Below are 13006 nucleotides of genomic sequence, written 5' to 3' on the forward strand. Positions count from 1 at the left end.
GTTGCAAATGCTAGTAAGGAACCCTCACACTACATTGGTGTTTTATACCCTCGGATTTAAGCCACTGCATGGAGAATTTCTGTATGTAAACCAAAACTCTATCCAGCTATTCTTCCATGGAAGTCAGCACACTAATGCTGACACTTGCAAGCTCCTAATCCCCCTGTTGCTATAGTGAGGAGTCACAGATCCATCAGTGGAAGATGTTCCTCTCTGCAGTGAAGGATGCTGCCTTCCCAAACATCCTTACTCCTTCTCTTACCAAACCTTCAGAAGAGAGGAGCAAACCATGCCACACACCAGCAAAGGCAAGTGGAGGTGACTAAATGTAGCCAAAGACATTAGAACCAAAACCTGGACAGTATGTGGCTACTGAATAACACAAGTTATTCAGAGAAAGAAATAAAGGTCTGCAGAGTTTCATATACCCTAAAGGCAGGAGAAATCACTACACAGAGCACTTGCTTTCTCTGCAACGCTGTGCTTGCACTGGAGGACACTGGGTAGTGCTGGGAGGAAAGGGCTAGAGAGCTATGGCAAAGCCTAGGGTATCACTAGAATGTTCTCTTGCCTGCCCTGCAATTCTTTTGCTTCTCTCTTGGCCCTTCATGTACAGCTGCTGCAACAAATGGGATAGTTCATAAATGACAAAGGAGGCACCATGGTCTCATGGACAAGGTGAAAGCCCCAGCTGCCAGCAGGCAGCATTATATCCTGCATTATCTCTTTGTGATGCCTCAAGAAGAGCAAGTCACTTCTAAGCAAACTGCAGCTACTCCTGCCCGAAAGGCTGTTTTTTTTCCTGCTGTCCCTTTAGACAACAGGACAGGATGGGGTTTTAAATGACTTCTGTCCCAGAAAGACACCCACCATGGGAGAAGAGCTGCTTTTAATGCAGTTTTCTCAAGAGCTACCTGATGCAAAGGCCCTGAGTCAGGGTCATAGATATCTGGGCAAATGACCCAACCCTCAGGACCCCATACAACCTTGTGCAACTCAGCACATCCTCACCCCTTTAATAACTCAGCAGCCATCCTCACTCCCTTCATAACAACCTGAACGTGTGGCAATGTCCGTGGAGATGGTAAGTACAGCAGCGTTTCTTCCTCCCCTTTCCCTTTGATGTGTGTATATCCACACATGTCCATCTTTATATAACCCAGGAACAGGTTTTTCCCTTACATAACTCCTGTGCTGCGTGGGGATCCAGGTGCTTTACATTCCTGTGACTTTTCTGCTCCCAAAACCCTCTGGCTTTATTGCCTCCATTAAACCTGTGAACTCCTCCAGGGACGAGGTGAGCTGATGAAACAGTGAGAAGCACTAACAATTCACAGATGACACACAGCTCTTCCTGCCCCCCAGCACAGACTATGTAACTTCACTCTTATTGCTTAATGTATTAAATGACAACTTGTGGAAGTGATACCAACTACTAGGGATGTTGCTGATGGCCACAGAGGGAGAGCCATGCCACTGTTGCATCCTGCTTTAACACTGCCTACATTTGCAGCTGGTGCTTAAGAAGAGCTCCTGGATCCCCTCTCAATGATGAACGTTCAGTCCTATTCTCTCCAGTTGCCTGGGTGAGTAAAAACCCCAGCTGACAATCACTAGGGTGCTTTGATTATCTTTTGACAGAGCTACAGCAATGTCCTGCAGCTGACCATAAAGTCTACTGCACTAAATCAAATATAACCAGAATGAAAAGTTTCACTGCATCTCCTTAGCAACTCAAACAGGGATGTCAGATCTCAGTTCTGCTCTTTACATTGGCTACCACAGCATGTGCGATGCAATTCCAGGTTTTGGTCCCTCATCTTCATCACTCACTGTTGTGATGCTATGTGAAATAATGCTTAACACCCTGGGCTGAAGAATGTAGCTGTCAGTTTCATTTCTCTGACCAAAAAAGAGTACTACATGGAAAACAGAACATTTCCTGGTCTGAGGCTATGAAACAATCTCTTCTAGGAACACAGGACTATCTCTGACTTACTCATCTCCTCACCCATATTACGATTCTCTGATGTGGTCTTCCTTATTAGAAATACCTAGAAATACATCCACTTGAAAACAAAATACCTTCCTCCTCCCTCCTCTGCCATTCCCTCAAGGTTTACTGAACCCTCCTCTATGCAAACACTCAATTTTACATGCTTTTCCCTTGGGAAGAATAAAACTGAGATAAAAACTAACAAACACTGATCACTTTACTTAATGTTGCACAAAGGATGTTGAGATAAACCATGCACTAAGATATACTTATGGGGTCCACAGCTAATGGAATATATTGCCTTTAGCAGCAGTAGTTACTGCTGGAGAATAGAGAAGAAGGGGAAAAGACAAGGAAGGGAGGGACTGGGGGAAAGAGAACAAGGGAAAGGGAAATTGCTTTCTGGCTTCAGCCAAGGGACAAGTGACACAGCCTCCCACACAAGTGACCTCTCCTCTGTGTGGATCATAATACTTTTCCCATAATAAATATATAATATTTACCAGGATCTGCTCAAACTCCCTATTGCTTTTTCTTGCCTATTAGTGCTTGCTAAATCCTGCTTTCATGAGCAGGTACAAGAGCCACCTAACATGTATATGTATTTTGGGGGCAATATTTATTTGCTACTTACATGACTATTAGTGACTATGTTATCCACTAAAACTTGTTTTCCTCTAGATGAGACAACAAAACAAGGATGAGAAGAGAGGAGAGAGGAGAAGGACTGATTATCACATTGCTGGCAATTGCTTCCTGTGAGAACTGGCTGTAACAGCAGCATCAGGTTTTGCAGGTGCAAGCCCACAGAGTAACTGCACAGTAACAACAGAATGAGAGCAACAGGGAAGAAATAATGTCCCAATGCCTTAGGCATGTGGAGGAGAAAAGCTGTGCTTGTGTGGTGAAAAGCAGATTGCAGTGTTACAGGTGCAAGGCAGGCTGCCCAATGGCAAAAGGCAGACCCTTAGCAAGACAAAGGTTCAGGCACTTAACGCACTGTGCGACATTAAAACATTCCTGGGTGGCACTCTGATATCACACTGTCAACCTAAACCAGGAATTGATAAATGGCTTTACTAACTCCTTATGGCTCTGAAAGTATCCATCCCTTTCACTAGCTGAGGATGAAGAGAGCACACGGATGAGAGCCATCATGATAAAGAATACACAGTTTATCCTTCACAGCCATTCCTGGCACTCTGGACCACAAGTCTTTTGTCTTGGCCAACAAGCTGTCTGTTTGGGAAAGACTGTGATGCTCTCATGAAGACATTTACATTGGAAATACACACCCTTTACCACTCTCACATAGTCCCTTTCCCAGCCACAGGTATTTGCACACCAAACTGGAGTGCTGTCACATCACTGGCCTTGTTCTGGAATCTGTTTACCTCTTTAGGTAGGTTTTATTTCCACTCAAATTCAGTGTGTTTTAGGTTTTGATCCTCTGACTTAATTCAAAGGAACAACACAAGGTTTCACTTACACTCAGCTTCTGCTCAGAAGTTATTTCTAGGGGGTTAACATATGACTGCTATGTATCAACAGTATTTTACACACATGAGCAACATCTGTTAAGCTCCAAGTTCTTCTAAGAACATTAACAGAAGAATCATAAAAAATTCCTGACCTCTGGAATAGCCTGTTTACCATTTATTAAACACCTGCTGACTCTTTATTAGCTTTCTATTAACACATTAGAAACAGAACTTCAATATAAAGCCCAGATAAAGCTTATTAGGCATTTGGGTTTTGACATCACCATGAAGCAGTGAATGCAAATCATCAGCAGATTAGAAAGTCAACATTTCTAACCCCCCCTCAGAGAGTTTATCCAAACTAACCCCTTCAGGAGTAAGTACTAATAGGAAATGACAATTTCTGCAATTAGATATGCCAAATCATTTATCATACTCAATAATTACCATCAACTTCAATTTGAAAAGATCAGGCTGACATAAGAAAGTGAAACTATTAATAAGCTAACAATTTCATATTCCCTTAGGACTGTCATTTATGAAATATTTAGGAAACAGCTAAGCTTCATTGTGATGGGTTCAAATTAGACCTGGCAGCAATAACATGAGAAATGGAGAAAGATGGAAAATGACCCTCACCCAATCAAGGCCTTAGGGCAGTAGGGAAATGCTCTGAGCACCAAGGCTGTGCATCTGCTTTGCCATAACAGCACAGCACCTCACAGAAACCAGGGGCTTGTGTTCAAAGGAAATAAATCATACCAGAAAGAAATGCCTGCAGAACGTGAGCTAAAATAAGAAGGACCCTAAGTATTTCAGGCATGGAAGTCCAGGAAAGGCTTCTTTTTGTTTTCAGATTAATGAGTCCAGGAAACAGTAAAACCTATGGGAGAGGTAACGTCACTTGCTTTATTACAGGACTGTCTGAGGAACACTACTCCACAAAGCTTCCATATTGAGACTGCTTGGGTTTCCACTTACCTGTCTTCCTTCCATAGCTCCTCGCATTTCCTTGAAAGTTGAGCTAAATTCTCCAATGAAGTCATGCTTTCCATTGGAATCCCAGTCCCAAACTATGCACTGGGGAGGTAAAGGGAAAAAGAACAAAGAGCACATTTGTCTTCAGTCGGAAAAGAGGTTTTGTTGAAATACACTACAGCTGAAATTATGATATGCATTGGGTGCAGTGTTTTACCTAGAAGGAAATCACAAGAGATATTAAAAACATATTCTTGTCCAGATCAAAATGCAATGACAAGCGGAACCTCAACACAGCTTGATCCTGACAGTTCTGAGTTGGCTGATGAAAGCATGGTCATGTACTTTGGGAAGAAAGGATTCCTTGACTCCACCTTTTTTGCTAGGTGTAAAAATACAGGATTATGTGTACTTGCATGGTCACAGTCAAATGGTGTCCTGAATTAAGAGTAACTTCCCTCATTGAAGTGCTTTACAAATACAAATCCATATTCAAAACACTAACTGCTGTGGGCAAACATTACCATTCTCATTTTTACAGTCAGAGAAGGTGAGACAACACTCACAGAGCTCATTTCTGAAATGGCTTTGGATTCATACCCGTCAGTGTCTGGTGCTCGTACCTTGGCTGTTTTCCAGTGCTGCTCAACAGTGACTATTCAAACCAAACCTTGCTGATAGTCATTCCTAAATTCATGCCTGCAGGAATACCTCAATGACTTCGAGCTGTGAGAGTTTCAGTTTACAGACAAAACTGAATACAATTCAGCTAGCCACGACTGAAGCACATAGCAATGACGACACGCTCTGCTAAATAGTAATCTTAAAACTGGCCCAAAGACAACAAAGGGGCTCACAACTTTAAAGCCCAAAATCCCAAATTCCGCCTCCTGGTCTCCCTAGATAAAGCTTGCATACACTGACAGAATCAGGAAGCTTTTACTGTCATATGAGTGAACTGACATCTGGCTATCAGATGGCTTTGAGGGTAACTCTGACTCCCTCCCTGTGGTTCTGAGTCTTTTAGGTCTGTGCATAGGTGAAGACTGCTCTGGTGGGAGTAGTAGAGTTGCTCCTGCTGAGAAAGGCAGGAATGAAACATAACTGGGGGTGGTGGGGCATCAATAGTGGGCTACTGGGGTTAACAACAGTGGGTTTTATCAGGCCACTTTGTCTCAACGAGGCTCAGTGCTTTTAACCCAGCACTGGTGGTCAGACAACGTAAGAGGAAAAGTGCACTTCTAAGTTCACCCAGAAGGGAACTGGAATCACTGGATCTTGACTGGATCTTGAGTATTAAACATTTACAGAAGAGCACGTTTTTGAAACAGACTTCCATGTCCACCAGCTATGCTTTCTAACCGGCCTGAATAAGCAGTCAAAGCTGGTGTGTGAGCACTGTGGACAATCCCTTTTCAATGGACCACCAAACCAGTGGTTTGTAAATTCACTAAGAGAGAAGGGAGGAAGACTAGAGTCCTTCTCTAAAGAAAGCTTAAGATGTGGGCAAAATGACTGAATTCTTTGAGTGAGAGCAAACAGAAAAAAAGTTTCAGGAGAAAGACTATTTAACACAACTTAAATCACTACAGGTGTCAGGGTGACTCAGCCTTAATGGGTGTTTATCACCTACCATCCTCCCACCGACCATAGCTGATAAGTAGCCCCTTTCACACAAACCTTTGTCCATGTGAGGTCCATTGACCTGAAGCATAGTTAAGAAGATATTTGATCTCTGCATCCTGTACCTGAAGGGGCTACAAGGATGCTGGAGAGGGGCTCTTCATCAGGGACTGTAGCGATAGGACAAGGGGTGATGGGTTCAAACTAAAACAGGGGAAGTTCAGGTTAGATCTGAGGCAGAAGTACTTCCCTGTGAGGGTGCTGAGGCGCTGGCACAGGGTGCCCAGAGAAGCTGTGGTTGCCCCATCCCTGGCAGTGTTCAAGGCCAGGTTGGACACAGGGGCTTGGAGCAACCTGGTCTGGTGTGAGGTGTCCCTGCCCATGGCCGGGGGTTGGAACTGGACGATATTAAGGACCTTTCCAACCCAAACCATTCTGTGATTCTATGGTTTTGTCTAAGGCACTTACCTGAATTTATTGTGCTGTTAAGTGCCCAGGCACTTTATGTGCCTTTGTAGAAGTAACTCAGGTGGTGATTTCCCTAAATTCATACCCAGGACTCCTCCAGGCAGAATACCACCTCCATGTTATCATTTAGGTACTTATCTCTTTTGAGCTTTCAACACTGTTCCACTTAGACCAGAAAGAGATTTGGTTTGATACAAGGGGCATTTCTCTGATCCATACAAAAGACGTGCAATAGAAATACAAAGGACTGCCCACAGGGGAGACGTGCAAGCATAACTTACTGTTACAGATGCTAATCAGCTGAAATGGTCCACCAGTCAGGCAAAGAGCTGGTTCTTGAACCCTCTATTGCTTTTCCATCTTACCACATGCAGTTTTACTTACTTTATTTTTTACGCAGGGATTCCATATGAAACAAAGATCTCCAGATACAAAACATGAAAATATTTTGCTCTTAGACTTGGAGATCCTTTATAGCACCTTTAACTCTCAGGGGTTGGGGGAAGGGTAGAGAGAAGGGGAGGCCCCTGTGTGTGTGTTTATAGGCTAAATTTTATACAACAGTAATCAAATGAGAATGGGTTTCAGGCTCTGATAGTGGTAATGTTGCCTGGAACAAATACAGACACAGTATTTTCATCACTAACAGCCCTGGAAAATTCTTTATGATGGAATCTCTACGCTTATGAGGAACTCGTATCGCTAAGTGAAAAGATTCATGAAAACATCATAGGAAGGTTGACAGAGATGTACAAAAAGCTTAGTTTGAAAACTTCTCCAAAAATGTCTTAGAAGTTAAAAAAACTCTATTCTACAAAGAAAAAAACCCACTTCTATTGTGAAATTTTCCAACCAGACTCACTTTTCAGGTTCTGTCTTTAAACTCTATTGGAGCATAAATGCAAGAACAGATCAAAGGTTATCGGAGATCTCCAGGAAATGGTACTTTCTGTTCAGATGCTAACCCTTATGAAGAGGGAAAAGCTCCGAGTGCTGATTTGTGGTTACAATTTGAACTGGAGATGAGCAAAGAGAAGTTACATTTAAAATGCCCATGCAACAGGCATCCAACAGCTTTTTCTTTCAAGCTAGAGGTCTGCTAACTTTAGCTTTCGGAAAGCCAGATGGTTCTTTAATCTTCATCTTGGCTTCATGGAAAAGACAAACAACTGCAGCACTATCTCAGTGCTATTTGCACAACTAGGGCTAAGGGAGAAGGGGGGTTCCTGCAAGTACATCCATAAGGACTTATTTTTTACAGAGTTTCACATCTGGCCATAGAAATTAACTGTCTCTGAGAAGCACGTTGTACACAGCAAGGATTCTGCATTTCAGCTGAATGTGAAAGGTATTTCTGGAACGTATCAATACTGGTCTCCAGAAGCTTTTATAAGAACCCGCTCACACAGGTAAAATAACCTTGCAAATAACCCAGCACCAGGTAAAGATGAGAGGTGAGAACCAGAGGGTTATTTCCTTAGGAAGTACTCTGAAGTTTCTTGGTTTGTTTGATTGGTTTTTTAAAGCAGCCCTAGGTGCTTTTCCAATCAGTCAGATTCATCTTGCTACCTCTGTATAAGCAAAAAACCATCCCTTGCACGAGTTCTGTGTTTAATTCTATTCCACAAAAATATAACCTGGACCATCCTCCAGCTCCAGCCAGTATCAATGCTCTACGATGTGGCAATGACTAGGTAAGAAAGAAACCAATCATAGAATCATAGCATCACAGAATAGTTAGGTTTGAAAAGGACCTTAAGCTCATCCAGTTCCAACCCCCTACCATGGGCAGGGGCACCTCACATTCGACCATGTCACCCAAGGCTCTGTCCAACCTGTCTCTGAACACTGCCAGGGATGGAGCATTCACAACAATCTCTGTATCCAGTTTCTCCCATGGAGTGAGGCATTTTTCCTGTTTGACGATTCAACATCAAGAAAATCCAGATCCAGAGCATATGATCCACAGTCAAGTGCTACTTTTTAAAGCTGAATTTCAGTGCTCTGAGACAAGAAACTGGTGTCCCAAGTCTCAAGTGAGTCAGCCTGTGTTTTCACTGAGCCAAATTCTTGTACGACTGCTATAATTCTTCCCCTGCTCACCACGCTGTCTAGCTTTAATCACAAGGAGAACTAAGTAAGAGTAAAGTCTGACTACAGTAAGTATTAGGTTGTGTGTGGGTGTCTGTACGCACTGAGATTATTTTTCCTATGTGCCTTTGGGGAAATGCTTCAAGTTGTCTCAATGAGAGAAGTATTACACACAGCACCTTTGGGCAGGGGTAATGAGAGACTTGTACTTAAACCTTGCAATTTATGCACCAGCCCAAACCATACTCCAAAAGGTTAGTTTTTAAAAGACTGGCAGTGAGTGCCATGATTAAATCCCATCTGGAGGCAGCCAGCCCATGGAAATGTACTCTTTGTAAAGAATCCATTTCAGTGTTGCTCAGCTGGCCAGCCACTGCAGTTATAGCATGCACACAGCCAGCAAAGACTAGAAAATTCCTAGTCTTGCCAGCCTGTGTTTCTCCAGTTCTGCCTATGCTCAAAGTTATGAATTGCTAGTATGGCTTGTGCTGGTACTACCTTGCCACCTAGTTGGAGAGGGACAGTGCTGGACAACATAAGAACCTACTTAACATAGAATACTTCACAGACTTGTTAGCAGAAGACACTGGCTTGGGTAGGAGAGAAGACCAGGCTCTTGTTTCACTTTCCAGCTGCCCTATGCTGGCACAAAAGGAAAACAGCCAGAAAGACAGCAGCCTCAAGCAGCCAGAGTCATCCCTTGAGTAGGAGGCTCCCTACTCTGATCTGGCTCTGATGCAGGTGAGGTCTTAGTTCATATATTGCATTAAAAAGGAGATCTCTCTCTGTGCTGTTACTGCAGTATCTATCCCCTGACATTTAATAAGGAATAGAAGGGATACCTTTCGAGGAAGAGAAATTGTCCATTAACTGCCTGTAGTCCCTAGCTAGGTGTTAGGGGAATAGTACTGAACACGAGTGTGTCTTGAATAGCTTTCCCTTCCACTTCTGTGACAAAAGATATCTTGTGGCTCGGCAAGAAGAATGCTCATTTTTGGACTTGAATATAATAACTTACAGCCCAGTCAGTAATAAGGTTCTTACCATTCAGCTCTGAACTCACAGCACCATTTTTAGGTAGAGTTCATAGGATGCTACCTCTCAGAGAAATTAAGTCTTGAGGCAAATGTCAAGGATCTGCTCTACTTCCAGACGCGTTCTGGGCTGCAGATGGTATGAGGTGGCAAAAGGCTACAAACAGAAACTCTTCTTTAGTTCTCTCTCTAGGGTCAGTGACAACATTAAAAATGAAGTAATAATAAAAAATAAAGGCTCAGAAAAGCCAAACAGGGGACGTGAAATTAAAAATAAAGGAAAAAATAATTTCCTTGATCATCAAAGTGATTTTTCTGGAGCAGTCTGTCTCTCACCAAGGTTATTATTCCACGATAATGAAGTAAACCTGCTACTGTACCTCCCTGAAGTATACATACACCACTTGGAATACTTCAAAGGTCTTTTTATAAGGAGGCCTTCGCCTACTACCTAAGCATTCCCCTCACCTGGGACGAGAAAAGCTATGCAAAACCTTCAGTACAAAAGCTAAACCACTCCAAGTTATCCTATTTTTATAGTCAGGCTGTTCCAAGGCCAAGTTCTACACTACACATATCGCATGGGTTACATGCCAGAGAACAGAGGATGGAAATCTGGTCTTTCCTGCTGTATTCTTCACTCTGGTTTGGGTTTTTTTCTACTCTTTGCACTAGCTGCACTTTTCCAAAAGGTTAAAATCAACTTTGCCTCATTTCAGATCTCCTCTGAAGCTGAGCTCCAGTGAGAACAGAGTGAACAAGCCGCAATGAACCACAGTTTCTTACAAGACTCATGAGTCCCTCAGCACAGCTGTTTGCTTCATAAGCATTCGTGGAATCTCCATTGCAGGCAATGAGACTTCAACAAGTGCCAGGATTTCATCAATAACTTTGTGCCTCCTGTACAGAGATGGTAGTAATCAATATGTTAAAAGCTGACGGGGTTGTATTGGATTCAGATCCTTTGCCTATTGAAGGAGACTTGAGACTGACACGCATCGATAGATTCCCCTTGGTTAATGGGAAGTGAGTCAGCGTTCCCATCGTCACACTGCAATAAGTATAGCACCCAAGACACAGTCAAAACACAAATAAAACTGATCTTCCTGTGGATCTAAACACACGGGAAGTTCGGATTTAAAATAACCTGCTTGGGAAAGAAGAGTGAAGGGAAGGAGAATTTATATTTTCCTACAGGATGTGGTAAATCCTCTGATTCAAGACCAGAGTGGTCCTGTTCTATTGATGGCTGTGATATGACAGCAGCCTGAGCCTATCTCACTCCTTGCCAAATGAAAACAGGGACAGGTTACAGACCAGCCATCACCAAGCCAGTCTCTCCACACCACTACTGAAGATTTGAGCCATCGGCAGTGGCTCAGACAAGAGGGAATCCTTACAGTTGGATGTTGCCTCTTCTTGACAGCTCACAGCACCTAAGAACCATTAGGGTCACTTCAAAATCAATTACTTAAACCCATAGCTTGTTGATTACCCTTATTTGTATTACAAGGGTGCCTAGGAGCTTCAAACATAGATCCTTCACCCTGTTCAGTGTCGACAAATGAGCCCCAGAGGTAATCCTCTGAAACAGAGCAATGTGCTATGAGTTGTATGAGTTGAGGGCCAGCTTTAACTGGATTTTCAGTGACTCTGCAGTCACTGATGGTAACAACATAAATAAGCTTCTACTCTGCAGTCACAGTTAGGCTTATACAACAAAATCCTCACTAAGGATACAAGAAACTGCAGTTAATATTCACTTTCCTTTGTGCACTGGTCTAAGATGGAGCTCTGTAGTTGTAATGCATGCCTATAAATATGTTACAAACTACAGTTCCTTTATGTTAAGGGCAAAAAACTCCATGTTAATTACAAGTATTTTTTCCTTAATTACGCCATCCAAAAGACCCCTTTAGCCATTTAATAAGGAACACAGACACGGAACAAGTTTTCAGCATCCTGTTTGTGTTCATGAAGACTTAGCTGACCAACAAATGAGAGATCAGGCTGGAGCATTCTTAAACCAAATATCAAATGATGACTTTCTATCCCAGTCAGTGAGATTCCAGTTTTTGAGCCTATGTCTTTGGCCTAATAGTCCATAACATAACATACAACTTTTTTCACATACAATACGATATACAAAAAAACAGTAACAAAACATAACAGCAAAACTTTCTCCAAACACCACCCTAAGGCTCCTACTGTGAGGTTATCAATATATCTCAGGCAGTTTTCCTCATGAGTATCCCTCCTTTTAGTTCTGTCACTGTGCAAAAGAACCCATCTTCCAAAACTTCTGTCAGTGGTGATAAACCAGTGTACCGACCTCACAGCACCTTCCCTTCTTACATGTATTATAGAATCACAGAATGGTTTGGCTTGGAAAGGACCCTGAGATCATCCAGTTCCAACCCCTGCCATGGGCAGGGACACATCACACTAGACCATGTCACCCAAAGCTCTGTCCAACCTGGCCTTGAACACTGCCAGGGATGGGGCAGCCACAGCTTCTCTGGGCACCCTGTGCCAGCGCCTCAGCACCCTCACAGGGAAGAGCTTCTGCCTTAGATCTAACCTGAACTTCCCCTGTTTCACTTTGAACCCATTACCCTTTGTCCTATCACTGCAGTCCCTGATGAAGAGCCCCTCTCCAGCATCCTTGTAGCCCCTTCAGACACTGGAAGCTGCTCTGAGGTCTCCACGCAGCTTCTCTTCTCCAGGCTGAACAGCCCCAATGTTCTCAGCCTGTCTCCATACAGGAGGTGCTGCAGCCCCTGAGCATCCTCGTGGCCTCCTCTGGACTTGCTCCAACAGCTCCATGTCCTTCTTATGCTGAGGACACCAGAGCTGCACACAGAACTGCAAGTGGGGTCTCGTGAGAGCAGAGCAGAGGGGCAGGATCACCTCCCTTGCCTTGCTGCTCACACTGCTTTTGATGCAGCCCAGCACACGGGGGGGTTCTGGGCTCAAGCACACACTGAAGCTGCTCATGTTCAGTTTCTCATCAACCAACACCCCCAAGTCCTTCTCCTCAGGCTGCTCTGAATCTCTTCTCTGCCCAACCTGCAGCTGTGCCTGGGATTGCCCTGACCCAGGTGTAGGACCTTGCACTTGGCTTGACTGAACTCCATGAGGTGGCACTGGCCACCTCACAAGTGTGTCAAGGTCCCTTTGGATCCCATCCCTTCCCTCCAGCGTATCAACTGAATCACACAGCTTGGTGTCATCAGCAAACTTGCTGAGGGCACATCAATCCCACTGAGACTTTTGCTCATTTAGCTAACAATTCCCTGCATAGCAAGAAAAGGCACTGCTCATGGGCAGGCCCC

General features: G+C 43.6%; 1 protein-coding gene across 1 annotated transcript in view; it reads right to left on the reverse strand.

The window, feature by feature from the left end:
- The window catches only part of CPNE4 (copine 4), a 206018-nt gene that overhangs the window by 44051 nt on the left and 148961 nt on the right, over nucleotides 1-13006 (reverse strand). Inside the window, exon 8 of the mRNA XM_034062179.1 lies at nucleotides 4459-4557. Within this exon, the coding sequence (XP_033918070.1) occupies nucleotides 4459-4557 (99 nt within the window). The remainder of the gene's footprint in view (nucleotides 1-4458; nucleotides 4558-13006) is intronic.

The sequence above is a fragment of the Melopsittacus undulatus genome, chromosome 1 (assembly GCF_012275295.1).
Source record: "Melopsittacus undulatus isolate bMelUnd1 chromosome 1, bMelUnd1.mat.Z, whole genome shotgun sequence".
Classification (NCBI taxonomy): Eukaryota; Metazoa; Chordata; class Aves; order Psittaciformes; family Psittaculidae; genus Melopsittacus; species Melopsittacus undulatus.